This window comes from Lithobates pipiens, unplaced genomic scaffold, assembly GCF_037356315.1.
Source record: "Lithobates pipiens isolate NorthernLeopardFrog02 unplaced genomic scaffold, aLitPip1_a1.2 Scaffold_8, whole genome shotgun sequence".
Taxonomy (NCBI): Eukaryota; Metazoa; Chordata; class Amphibia; order Anura; family Ranidae; genus Lithobates; species Lithobates pipiens.
This window is the reverse complement of record NW_027507903.1, coordinates 120,934,441-120,947,865: the sequence shown is the minus strand read 5'-3', so window position 1 is coordinate 120,947,865 and position 13,425 is coordinate 120,934,441. Positions and strand designations below refer to the sequence as shown.

General features: G+C 44.4%; 1 protein-coding gene across 1 annotated transcript in view; it reads left to right on the top strand.

Moving 5' to 3' along the window:
- The window catches only part of TBC1D2B (TBC1 domain family member 2B), a 118,394-nt gene that overhangs the window by 20,382 nt on the left and 84,587 nt on the right, over positions 1–13,425 (top strand). Inside the window, exon 3 of the mRNA XM_077472686.1 lies at positions 2,824–2,980. Within this exon, the coding sequence (XP_077328812.1) occupies positions 2,824–2,980 (157 nt within the window). The remainder of the gene's footprint in view (positions 1–2,823; positions 2,981–13,425) is intronic.

Here is a 13,425-nt window from a genome sequence, read left to right as displayed (position 1 = left end):
GGCCGGTGAGTGTATTTAAAACCATACTGTGCCTAGCGGTGCTAATAGATCATTTTTAATATAAACCAAATTGGTTTATATTAAACACAATCTGACTGCACAAAAAAAAAAAAAAAACATGATTTTACATTTTAGTCAGGCTTAATTTTTAAGGAAAAAAGTGAGTTATGTAAATATAACACCAAAAAAATCACTAAACTTGTTCTTTATCATTTTGGATCAGAAGATTGGTATGTATGATGGATAAGTGTCAGGAACTTACACACTTGGCCTACACAAGGATTTACTCGGTTAGAGGTGGTTTACATTGGGAACGAAACCGTATGAAAGCATAAATATATTGGGGAAAGAAAGAGGAAGGAAGAAAATGTTAATCTTACCACTTGCATTTTGGCATGTTGTGTATTTTTGCCTACTGATTCTATTTTGGTCTGATTCGTGTGTGTGTGTGTGTGTGTGGATATAGATATAGATATATATATATATATATATATATATATATCTATCTATCTATCTATCTATCTATCTATCTATTAGACATGTGCAGAGTAAAATATTTCGTTTCGTTTTCGTCCGAAAACTTAATTTATTTAGTTACTCCCGAAATTCGTTTTATTTATTTCGTTTTTCGTTCAAAAATTGCATTCGTCCGAAAATCCACATGAATTACGGTTCGAAATCTGTCTTGGAAGCTTATGGTGTCTGTCGAATGTATAAAGAAGATTCGACGGAGCTAACTATATAGCATACTTTAGAACCTATTAAAGTCTATGGACTCCAACGTTCAAAATCTAAAGTGCTAATTTTAAAGGCTAATTTGCAAGTTACTGTCCTAAAAAGTGTTTGGGGACCCGGGTCCTGCCCCAGGGGACATGTATCAATGCAAAAAAAAGTTTTAAAAACTGCCGTTTTTTCGGGAGCAGTGATTTTAATAATGATTAAAGTGAAACAATAAAAGTGTAATATTCCTTTAATTTTCGTAGGGGGGGGTTGTCTATAGTATGCCTGTGAAGGGGCGCATGTTTCCCGTGCTTAGAACTGTCCCAGCACAAAGTGTCATTTATGCAGAAAAAAAAGTCCTTTAAAATCACTCGCAGCTATTATGAATTGTCGGCTCCGTAATACAGAGAACACTCATTGAAAGTCATTGATAAAAAAATAAATAAAAAAAAGCGTGGGGGTCCCCCAAACTCAATTACCAGGCCCTTCAGGTCTGGTATGGATATTAAGGGGAACCCTGCCTCAAATTTAAGAAAAAATTTGACGTGGGGTTCCCCTAAATATCCATAACCAGACCCTTCAGGTCTGGTATGGATATTAAGGGGAACCCCGCATCAAATTTTTAAAAAAATTGACGTGGGGTTCCCCCTAAAAATCCATACCAGACCCTTTATCCGACCACGCAACCTGGCAGGCCGCAGGAAAAGAGGGGGGGACGAGAGAGCGGCCCCCCCTCCCTCCTGAACCGTACCAGGCCACATGCCCTCAACATTGGGAGGATGCTTTGGGGGTCTGTGACCCCTCAAAGCACCTTGTCCCCATGTTGATGAGGACAAGGGCCTCATCTCCACAACCCTGGCCGGTGGTTGTGGAGGTCTGCGGGCGGGGGGCTTATCAGAATCTGGAAGCCCCCTTTAACAAGGGGACCCCCAGATCCCGGCCCCCCCCTGTTTGAAATGGTAAGGGGGTACAAAAGTACCCCTACCATTTCACAAAGAAAGTGTAAAAAATGGTTAAATAAAACAAACACACTTTTGAAAAATTCCTTTATTAAAAATAAAAAAATAAAAAAAAGATTCCAGCGGCGGTAATCCACTCTTGCTATCCAGCGACGGACGATCATCTCTCCAGCGATGTCTCATGTCATCCAGCGCAGCGAATACATCCTTCTTCTGTCTCCTCCACGGAGACACTGCAGGCATTCCGGCGGCTGACGTTTCTTATATACGGAGGGCGGGGCCATCTGTCACCTGACCCCGCCCCCCTCTGACGCAAGGGGAAACCCGGGGTTCCCTGTGACGTAGGGGTGACCCGCACCCCTCTGATGTAACACAGGCAGGTTTCCGTTACATCAGAGGGGGGCGGGGTCACCCATGCTGGTAGATTAATTGGCTACTATTACAATTGGTCCTATTATGTGTATGCATGTGAAATCTGGGCCTTGGGTTGTAAGCTCCTTTTTGGACAGGGATTGATCGGCTGTGCAGTATGTAAAGTGTTGTGTAAATTGTTAGCACTATATAAATACCTGCAATGAGTAAACCACTGGTGGTGGCAAACCAGCAAAAATGACAGCTGACTGCTGCACTTCTTTCACTGAGTAGGAGATTTCGGGCAGGTATATAGGTGCAGAGCATCATTATCTGCCAATATCTCTATAGTACAGTTCTCCTGAGTTTTTTTGAAAAATTGCTGTATAGAACAAGTGTCATTTTTAATAAGGAGATGGTGAAATTTGTGTAAAAATATTTAAATCTGAAGTTTAGATATGACAAATATTACACAGTACCTACAGTGATCTGCACTAGCCTCCGGGGTCCCATGCTGAGTATTCTCGGTGAATGCAAAGCGTTTTCTGATTGGATGAGGGAGGCTGTAAGAACCTGAAAGATAGTAATGGTGTGGCACATACCTACTTACATTAGTCCAGGCTGGATTAATCTAACCATGCAAAAATTGCCTTACCTCAACTTCAGCTTTAACGGGCTCAAAATTCCACTTTAATTTTTTTATTTTATTTTTTTAAACCAGTAACAGAATGGAAGCATACATGTGAGTGCATATTTTGTGTCAGTTTGGATAATTTGTTTCACTATTTTATAGACCATACCAGTGTGCCAAATGCTAATGATGCTGCAGAGAGAGCTCGGAACCAATTCACGGTTGAGATGTGTCCAGGGGTACTCGGGGACCAGACTGCGGACCATAGCTCTGGGCACACAGCTGCAGGCCTACTTAGACAGTGGAGCAATGATATCAGGTATGATATGTCTACTAAATCCAGACTGATATGGTCACATTTACTGGAAAACTAAACCATAATGAATCGGATCTTAGGAGTAGTCCACACCTTTGCCTGACTGAGTAAAGCACCAAAAGTGGGGAATTCTAGTAAATGTATTGAAAGCATAGTTAGCTGTACATATGGAGACTTTGCTAGAGTGACATTGTCACTGGGAAGCGCCTGGGACCTGTATGTTGTCCAGGTCTGTGTGCTTCCACAGTAAGTAGTCTCACTCTTTTTTTGGTGCACTTTTTTCTTTAAAGTATTTAATGGGATTTAGTATGCCTAAGCACTGTGCATCATCTGAAACAAATCCCATTTGTTAAAATCCTTTGTTACATCTCATTGCTTCTGATCGCTTCAAGCCTCTTTACAGCCACTTTTTGTCTACATACACACATGCCCTACAGTGAATGGCACCATGGTATGGGATGGCTTCCCAAAAGTGTGACACCAGTGAACTTTGCCTTGGAATTGTGTGTTAACATGACCATAGCGGGCATAGCAGGAGTATAGTTTGAAGACAGTGCAAGAACATTGTCACTCTAAAATGGCAATGATAAGACCCTTATGGCAGGATCCCCAGAAATTATATTAATGAAAACTGCAAATTTAGTAATATTGAAAATGACTCTTGAAATCGTATGTATTGACTTGTTGAAGTTTTTATAACATTTTCATTTTTTTCTGCGTTTTTAAGGGCTTTTACAACATATGATAGAACTTAAAACCATTTTCTTAGAACAGACTAATCTCTGTCTTTGCTGGGTTACAACACAGTTTAGGAGGTTTTGTAATCTTGCAGCACATCTGTTATATGAAAGTGAGATGGATTTCCTTCCTGCATTCAGAATGTAAAGTATAGAATTGTAAACCTAAGTGAGGCCTCTGTGAAGGGCTAACAGCTATGTGGTCTACCTTTTTATCCCACTATGCATTTCCCGTCACAGTTTACACCTCAGAGCTGAACCTTCGCTTTGAGTCACTGTACTATTAGTGGGTGGATTATTGTAATTTGCTGTATATTACTGACCATTTGCTTCATGAATAGACCTTTATTTGATGCAAGTTTCTCTCGGTTACTCAGAATGTGATCATTCTGACCAAATATGTTTGGCGGAAAAAAAACTACAAATCTTTTTCTCTCTATGAAACAATTAACTTGAATTGGCAATCCAAAAGCAGCCAACGCCCCTGATATGTTTTATCTGTTGTCATTAAGTCAAGTGACAGAGATATATATATATATATAGATATATATAGATATAGATAGAGATAGATATAGATAGAGATAGATAGAGATAGATATAGATAGATATAGATAGATATAGATATAGATATAGATATAGATATAGATATAGATATAGATATAGATATAGATATAGATATAGATATAGATATAGATATATATAGATATATATATATATATATATATATATATAATTAGTTATATCTAGATATTTCCTTCTAACTACATTAGGCTCAATTCATAAACACACAGTGCCTTGAAAAAGTATTCATACCCCTTGAAATTTTCCACATTTTGTCATGTTACAACCAAAAACTCACCGTAAATGTATTTTATTGGGATTTTATGTGATAGATCAACACAAAGTGGCACATAGTTAAGTGGAAGGAAAATGATAAATGGTTTTCAAATTTCTCAAATCGCCTTTCAGGACAACCCCGGAGAGAGTGTAGCTCCACCTTGTCATTAGGAAACACATGCCCACTTTAAAAACACTTCCTCTTCCTCCATGGCTTCAGTTATTGTGTTTCCTCCATGGAGGAAGCATGTGCCTTAACCAGGGGAGAGCTACACTCTCTGTAGGGGAGTAGGGCTTACCTCAGGTACTGGTTGTTTGTTTCTTTTGACCCCCAGCAGCATCTCCAGTGGGAGAGGACTCCTGGAGCTCCTGGTCTCGACATCTCACGGGAGTAAGGACCCTTGGAGTGCCGGCATCGGGTGTCCGCTGGATTAGCGCAGGGAGGGCTCTGTCGCTGGCGGAGGTCGCTGCAGGTCAGAGGCATGTCTCCGTTATCGGCGTCGGGTCCCGGGCGGCGACAGCGTTGTTTACGGTGACGCGCGGGCGCTCTGAGGGGGCGTGGCGCTGTGGTTCAAGCGCCTGGAACGCAGGGATCATGGGGCGGGTCAGATGACCGCGTGCTTCCGGCCGGCCCTGATGACGTGACGGCCGGGAAAATTTAAAAAAATGACGGAGCTGTTTGTGTATAGCTGCCTTACTCAGCGATGGAGGAATGTAAGCCAGCTATGGCGGAGACAGGCGCCCCTAGCACTGGTCCAGCCCAGGTATGTAAGGTGCAGTGGTACCCTCTGCTTCACTGTTGGGCTATGTCTTTGTCTGTTCCCCCTCTTGGGGGCCTGTCGCTGCAGGTCAGAGGTGACTTCGCTCTGACCCTTTGCAGCCTAGTTCTGGGGTCTCACTAGTGGTCTGTTTGGTGGTGGGTCTCTGCACTAAAGCTTGGTGTTAAGCGACTGGTTGTTGAGAGCTTTTAGTGAGTTAAGCCTGCATGTAGTTTCAGGAAAAATCACTAGGAAAAGCTAGACCAGGTCAGAGAAAATGTCCTTCTTGCAAGACCCCCCTCAGAGATTCGTGGCAGAAGGCAATGTGCAGAAATTGTATCAGAGAATTGGTGGAAGAGGAAACACCCCAGCAATATAAGGATTTGTTTTCTTCGGGTTAAAGAGCTGACAAACTCATTGAGTTCAGTCAGGTCCATCCTGATACAAAACCCTCCCGCACAGACCGAGCCTCAGAACTTGCCGCCCAGCCCCAGGGCGTCGTCGTCCAGACAGGTGGAGACCGAGGATTCTGGAGACGAAGGGGGTAGTACTCTCATCTCCTTCAGGGATTCTGAGGAGGAGGAAGAGGAAGAAGATAGCAGGGGCTCTAAGTACAAGCTATCACTAGAGGAAGTAGATGACATTCTTAAAGCAATATACACTACTCTAGAAATTCAAGAAGAAAAAGTACAGCTGTCAATTCATGACAAAATGTACCAGGGGTTGGACGAAACAAAACAGAGTTTTTCCAGTCCACAGGGTCCTCTCCGATTCGGTGAGAAAGGAGTGGAAGGACCCAGAAAAAGCCCCTTTCTTCGCTAAAGCTCTCAAGAGAAGGTTTCCCTTCGAAGATAAAGACTCAGAGGTTTGGAACAAAAAACCCAGAGTCGATGCAGCTTTCTCGCAGGTATCCAGACGAACGGATCTAGCCTTTGAGGATCCTTAAAGACCCAATGGACAAAAAAGCTGATTTCATCCTTAAAAAGGCTTGGAATGCTGCATCAGTCAGTCTAAAGCCAGCTATGGCAGCTACGGTAGTGGCCAGGAACCTGAAATGTTAGGTAGAGAAGCTGAAGAGCCATATTGAAGCGGGGACACCCCGCAAGGATCTCTTAGAGTCCTTTCCACTGATCCTGAATGCAGTCAAATATATGGCGGATGCATCAGCAGAATCGGTTAAACTGGCCGCCAGGTCTTCGGCTCTTGTAAATTCAGCCAGGAGAGCAGTTTGGCTGAAAACATGGTCTGGGGACACGGTCTCTCAGGTCAAACTGTGTGGTCTGCCCTTCTCGGGTGACTTGCTCTTTGGACCCGATTTAGAGTCTGTGCTGGATAGGACAGCCGATAAAAAGAAGGCTTTTCCAGCTAAGAAAAAGCAGGTTGCCAAAAAGAATTTTCGTGCTTTTCAGCAGTCCCATAAAAAAGACCAGGATCGCAAGAGCAGATGGGGTACGCAGAAGGGCAAAGGCAAGGGTGGAGTCCTCTTTAGATCTCCCCCAGAGCAGTCCCCCAAGAGCAAGTGACAATCTCTCCCCAGTGGGGGGGAGACTGTCAGCTTTTCGCGAACAATGGGACAGGCTGTCTCCAAATCTGTTCGCGAAGAGCATTGTCGATCAGGGGTACAGGTTGGAATTTTCAGAACCACCCCCGAGCAGGTTTTATGTGACAACATTGCCAAGGGATCAGGAGAAGGCCTCTGCAATGAAGCTTTTATTACAGGAGCTGATACAGCAAGAGGTTCTAATTCAAGTCCCAGTAAACCAGCAGGGCAGGGGTTTTTACTCACATATTTTTCTGGTGAAAAAACCCTCAGGGAAGTACCGTTTAATCCTGAATCTGAAAGTTCTGAACAGGTTCATTCGGTACAAACATTTCAGGATGGATACAATTTTTTCCATCACAAAGTTGTTGACCCCAGAATGCTTCATGGCATCCCTGGATCTAAGGGATGCCTACCTTCATATACCCATTCATCAGGCATCGCAGCAGTTCCTGCGCCTGGCATTGAAGGTGGGGAGTTCGGTATGGCACCTCCAATTCAGGGCTTTGCCATTCGGACTCTCGTCCTCTCCCAGGGTCTTTACAAAGATTATGGCAGAGGCTTTGGAGCCCCTGAAGTTGAAGGGGATTGAAGTCGTCCCTTATCTGGACGACCTTTTGTTTTTTGCGGACTCCAGGGAGCAGGTCCTAGTCAATCTCCAGAGGGCCCAGTTTCACCTCGAGGGCCTGGGGTGGCTTCTAAATCTAGAGTCGAACCTGATCCCCTCACAGGAAATTAAATTTCTGGGGTATACGTTAAACTCGATTCTCCAGAAAGTTTTCCTGCCGCTGGAAAAACAAAAAGTTGCAGCTAGCTGTACAGCGGATACAGAGCAACCAGGCAGTCTCAGTCAGGATGGCTATGGCAGTTCTGGGCCTGCTTACGGCAGCAATCCCAGCTGTTCAGTGGGCCAGGTTCCATTCCAGACCCCTTCAGAGGGAGGTTCTGTCAAGCTGGTCCTATCAGGATCCTTTGGAAAAGCAGTTAAGAATTTCGTCAAGGACGAAAAGGGCTCTTTGGTGGTGGAGAGACCAGGCAAACCTCTCAAGGGGCCTGGTGTGGACCTTTCCTGTGGACAAGCGTCTTACTACAGACGCAAGTGCCTGGGGCTGGGGGGCCCACCTGGATGGTCGGACATCTCAGGGGGTCTGGTCCAAGCAGGAAGCTCAAAGATCATCCAACTGGAGGGAGTTGAAGGCGATCTTTCTGGGTTTGGTGGCCTTTCAGCAGAATTTGAGAGGTCACCATGTCCAGGTGTTGCCAGACAACACAACAGCGGTTACCTACATAATGAAGCAAGGGGGAAGCAGGAGCTTGATGGAGTTGGCCAATCTTGTTAGCCTGGGCAGAGCAGAACACAGCCTCACTATCGGCAGTGCATCTGAAGGGCTCTCAGAATTTGTTTGCGGACCTCCTAAGCAGGCGCAAATTGTTAGAGGCAGAATGGAGCCTGAATCAGGAGGTGTTCCTGATGATCTCCGAGACTTTGGGGGGGTTCCACAGGTAGACCTTTTTGCCAGCCAGCAGAACTCAAAGGTGGACAGATTCTTTTCTCTTCACCGAGGAGATGCAGCAATAGGGTTGGATGCATTTGCTCACCCCTGGCACTACCAGCTGTGCTACGCCTTTCCCCCCTTTCCTCTAATTCCACTAGTGCTGAGGAAATTCAGGGAAGAAGGGACGGACTTAATACTAGTCACTCCTTTTTGGCCAAAAAGGCCTTGGTTCGTGGGTCTTCGAAACCTAGCCTCGAAGTCCCCATGGAGGTTACCACTCAGAAAAGATTTGTTATCCCAGGGGACAGTAAATCATCCAGAGGTGGAACTTCTACAGCTAACTGCCTGGTTTCTGAAGAGGACCTCTTAAAAGCCAAAGGTCTCTCAGATAAAGTAGTGAAGACCCTGCTGTCTAGCAGGAAGGCAGTTACACAGGTTATTTACATGAAGGTCTGGAAGAAGTTCAACTCCTGGTGTAGTTCTAGAGAGCTCAAAGTCAAGAGCACGGTGTCCGTCTTGGAGTTTCTCCATGAAGGAATGGAAAAGGGTCTCACAGCCAGTACCCTGAAGACTCAGGTGGCTGCCTTATCAGTTTTCTTTGAAAAGACTTTATCTAAAGAGACTTTAATTTCTAGATTTTTTTTAGGGCTCTTGCTCGAAGTAGACCAGTAGCTCTCAAAGACTTTCCCAGTTGGGATTTGTCTACAGTTTTACAGGGTCTCTCGGGAGCACCGTTTGAACCCTTACAAGAAGCTTCTTTACAGAAGGTGGTTTTAAAAACAATCTTTTTGGTGGCCATCACCTCGGCCAGGAGAGTCAGCGAGCTCCAAGCTCTAGCTATTACAGAACCCTTCCTTAGAGTTTATCAGGACAGGGTGGTACTGAGGACGGATCCAGCATTCCTACCGAAAGTATCCTCAGCTTTTCATCGATCGCAGGAAATAGTGTTGCCTACATTCTCTGCAACCCCAGCGAATGCAGGAGAGGACGTTTTTCACACATTGGATGTGAGAAGGTGTCTGTTGCAGTTTCTGAAAATGACTAAAGATTTTAGAAGATCAAACGCCCTTTTTGTGATATTTTCTGGATCACGCAAGGGGGAGAAAGCTTCTAAGAGTACTAAGAAGCCTATAAAGCAAAAGGAGAAATACCTCCCTCAGGTATTGCTGCTCACTCTACTAGATCCACGGCAGTTTCCTGGGCTGAAAGGGCCGGTGCAACGCCTGAACAAATCTGCAAGGCTGCCACTTGGTCCAGTTATTCGACATTTCTCCGGCACTACCGGTTAGATCTACTGTCTGCGACAGATCAGGCCTTCGGCAGGAAGGTACTGCAGGCAGTAGTCCCGCCCTAGGGTAAGTTTCTCGGTTATCCTCTCCGGGGTTGTCCTGAAAGGCGATTTGAGAAAGACTAAGTTAGACTTACCGGTGACGGTATTTCTAAGAGCCTTTCAGGACAACCGTTACTTCCCTCCCTAGGTTATGCTTAGTAAATGTATTAAGTTCTACCATGGTGTTGTGCTTTCTGTGCTTTGTTTTCCAGTGTCGGAAGGCCGCAATAACTGAAGCCATGGAGGAAGAGGAGGTGTTTTTAAAGTGGGCATGTGTTTCCTAATGACAAGGTGGAGCTACACTCTCTCTGGGGTTGTCCTGAAAGGCTCTTAGAAATACCCTAACCGGTAAGTCTAACTTAGTATTTTTTACAAATAAATCACTGAAAAGCGTGGCATGCATTTGTATTCAGCCCCCTTTACTCTGATACTCCTTACTAAAATCTAGCGGAACCAATTACCTTCAGTAGTCGCCTAATAAGTAAATGGAGTCCACCTGTGTGTAATTTAATTTATTCTCAATCTAAATGCAGCTGTTCCGTGAAGCCCTCAGAGGTTTGTTAGTGTATCTAAGTAAACAAAACCACATCATGAAGGCCAGGGAACACACCAGACAGGTCAGGGATAACGTTGTGGAAGTTTAAAGTGATTGTAAGGGTTTTTTTTTTTTTTTTTAACAAACATACCATACTTGCCTCCACTGTGCAGCTCGTTTTGCACAGAGTGGCCCCAAATCTGCTCTTCTGGGGTCCCCTGGAGGCTTTTGTGGCTCCTCCCCACATTAGATAACCCCCTGGGAGAAGCGCTCTCCTGGAGGATTACCTTGCGGGCACGCTCCCGAGGCCAGCATCCAGCGTCCATAAAGGACAATGGCTGCGCTGCTATCAATCTATCCAATCAAGAGCCGAGAACCCCGGGCAGAGAGACGGCGAGTCCCCATGGGTCAAGTTCCAGGGCTCGGGTAAGTAAAACTGGGGGGCCGGTCACTGCCAGGTGTTTTTTCACCTTGTTACATAGAATGCATTAAGGTGAAAAAATACGTAGGTTTAATACCACTTTAAAGCAGGGTTAGGTTATAAAAAATAAATATATATCCAAGCTTTAAACACCTAATGAAGCACTGTTCAATCCATCATTCATAAATGGAAAGAGTATGGCACGAGTCAAGCCAACAGGCCCATGGTAACTCTGGAGGAGCTGCAGAGATCTACAGCTCAGGTGGGAGAATCTGTCCACAGGACAATTATTAGTCATGCACTCCAAAAATCTGGTCTTTATGGAAGAGTGGCAAGAAGAAAGCTAGTCATATGAAGTAACATTTTCAGTTTGCAAGAAGCCATGTGGGGGGGGGGGGGGGACACGGCAAACGTGAAAGAAGGTGCTCTGGTCAGATGAAACCAAAATTGAACTTTTTGACCTGAAAGAAAAACTTTGTGTGGTGAAAAGCTAACACTGCACATCACTCTGATGAATACAAATGCACGCCACGCTTTTCAGATATTTATTTGTATAAAAAAATTGAAAATTATTTCTCATTTTCCTTCCACTTTACAATTATGTGCCACTTTGTTTTGGTACAAAAAATCCCAATAAAATATATTTTATATTTTGTTTTTTTGGTTGTAACATGACAAAATGTGGAAAGTTTCAAGAATATGAATACTTTTTTTAAGGCACTGTAAAAGAGTAACGATCCTTAACCACTTCAACCCCGGGCCATTTTGCTGGTCAAAAACCAGACCACTTTTTGCGATTCGGCACTGCATCGCTTTAAGTGACAATTGCGCGGTCCTGCGACGTGGCTCGGTTTTTATTTTTTGCGCTATAAACAAAAATCGAGCGACAATTTTTTTAAAAACGCATTATTATATATATATATATATATATATATATATATATATATATATATATATATATAATATAATATAATATAATATAATTTTTTTTTTTTAATATATATAAAAAAAACTTTTTTTTCCCCTCAGTTTAGGCCGATACGTATTCTTCTACATGTTTTTGGTAAAACAAATCACAATAAGCGATTGATTGGTTTGCGCAAAAGTTATAGCGTTTACAAAATAGGGGATAATTTTATGGCATTTTTATTAATATTTTTTTTTTTTTTACTAGTCATGGCAGCGATCAGCGATTTTTATTGTGACTGCGACATTATGGCGGACACATCGGACATTTTAGACACATTTTTGGGACCATTGTCATTTATACAGCAATCACTGCTATATAAATGCAGTGATTCCTGTGTAAATGACACTGGCAGTGAAGGGGTTAACCAGTGGGTGGCAGTGTAGGGGTTAAGTGTTCCTAGGGGTGTGTTACTAACTGTTGGGGGCTGGGCTTTAATTTAGTGAACACAGATCTCTGCTCCAATCATATGGAGCAGAGATCAGCATCACTAGTTGCTAGGCAGAACGGGGAAATGCTGTTTACAACGGCATTTCCTTGTTCAGCCACCCTGAGAAACAGTTGCGAGTATGCCTGTGGTGATCGAGTCCGCGGGACCCGTGACCGGACTCACGGGGGTCCCGACCAGAGCGCGATGGCAGGGCGGCATTAAAGATTGGACGTACCTGTACGCCAATATGCCTGTTCGTGCCATTCTGCTAACGTACATCGGCGTGCGCTGGTCGGGAACCGGTTAAAGGGTAAGTTCACCTTTTGTACACTTTTTTTTTTTTTCCCCTAAATTCCAGCTCCCCTATGCACCAATATAGCATTCATTTTTTGCATTCAGCATTTTTTGCAAAAATATCAATGTTTTCCATTAAATCTACAGTCACTTACTTTTCTTGTCCTAATCCACATTTCTGTTTCCATTTGTAATTTATTTCTTCCTGATCAAACTTTAGGTCATGACACAGGAAGGAGTTGACTAGCTGACCTCATTAGCACACGCCCTGCATTATCCACCCATTCCCAGGTGCATGTTTTTTAAATGAAAGGAGGGAAAGCTGCAATTTAGAAAAAACAAAGTGTACAAAGGTGAACTTACTCTTTTTAACCAGTTGCCGACCGCCGCACGCCGATGTACGTCGGTACAATGGCACGGGCAGGCATAAGGACATACATGTACGTCCCTTGCCTCCCGCGGGTCGGGGGCCCGATCGGGCCCCCGCCCGGTGCCTGCGGCGGTCGGTTTTCGTCCGGGAGCGATCCGGGACGAGGGGGCGGCCATTCATTCATGGCCACCCCCTCGCGATCGCTCCCGACGAATAGAAATCCCCGGTGACATCACTTCCTCTCCTGTAATGTAAACACAGGAGAGGAAGTGATGTATTCTCTCCTCCGTGTCGGTATTTTCCGTTCCGACACGGAGGAGAGCGGATCGGTGAGTTGCACCAACACTCTACACACACAGTAGAACATGCCAGGCACACTCACACCCCCCTTTACCCCCCGATCACCCCCCCAATTACCCCTGCCCCCCAGTCACAGTGACACCAATGTCATTATTTTTTTTTTTTTTTTTTTTTTTTTGCATTGGTGTCATTTGTGACTGTAATAACTGTTAGGGCAGTTAGAGTTAGCCCCCTTTAGTTCTAATGTACCCCCCTAACCCCCCCAATAAAGGTTTAACCCCGTGATCACCCCCCGTCGCCAGTGTCACTAAGGCTGGGTTCACATTGCAGCGGTTTATGAGAACGAATGTGATTCGCACCGCACTGCAGTGCAAATCACATCCGATCTCTGTGCGATTCGAGTTCAGCCATTCGCCGCACCCGCCGCAAATTC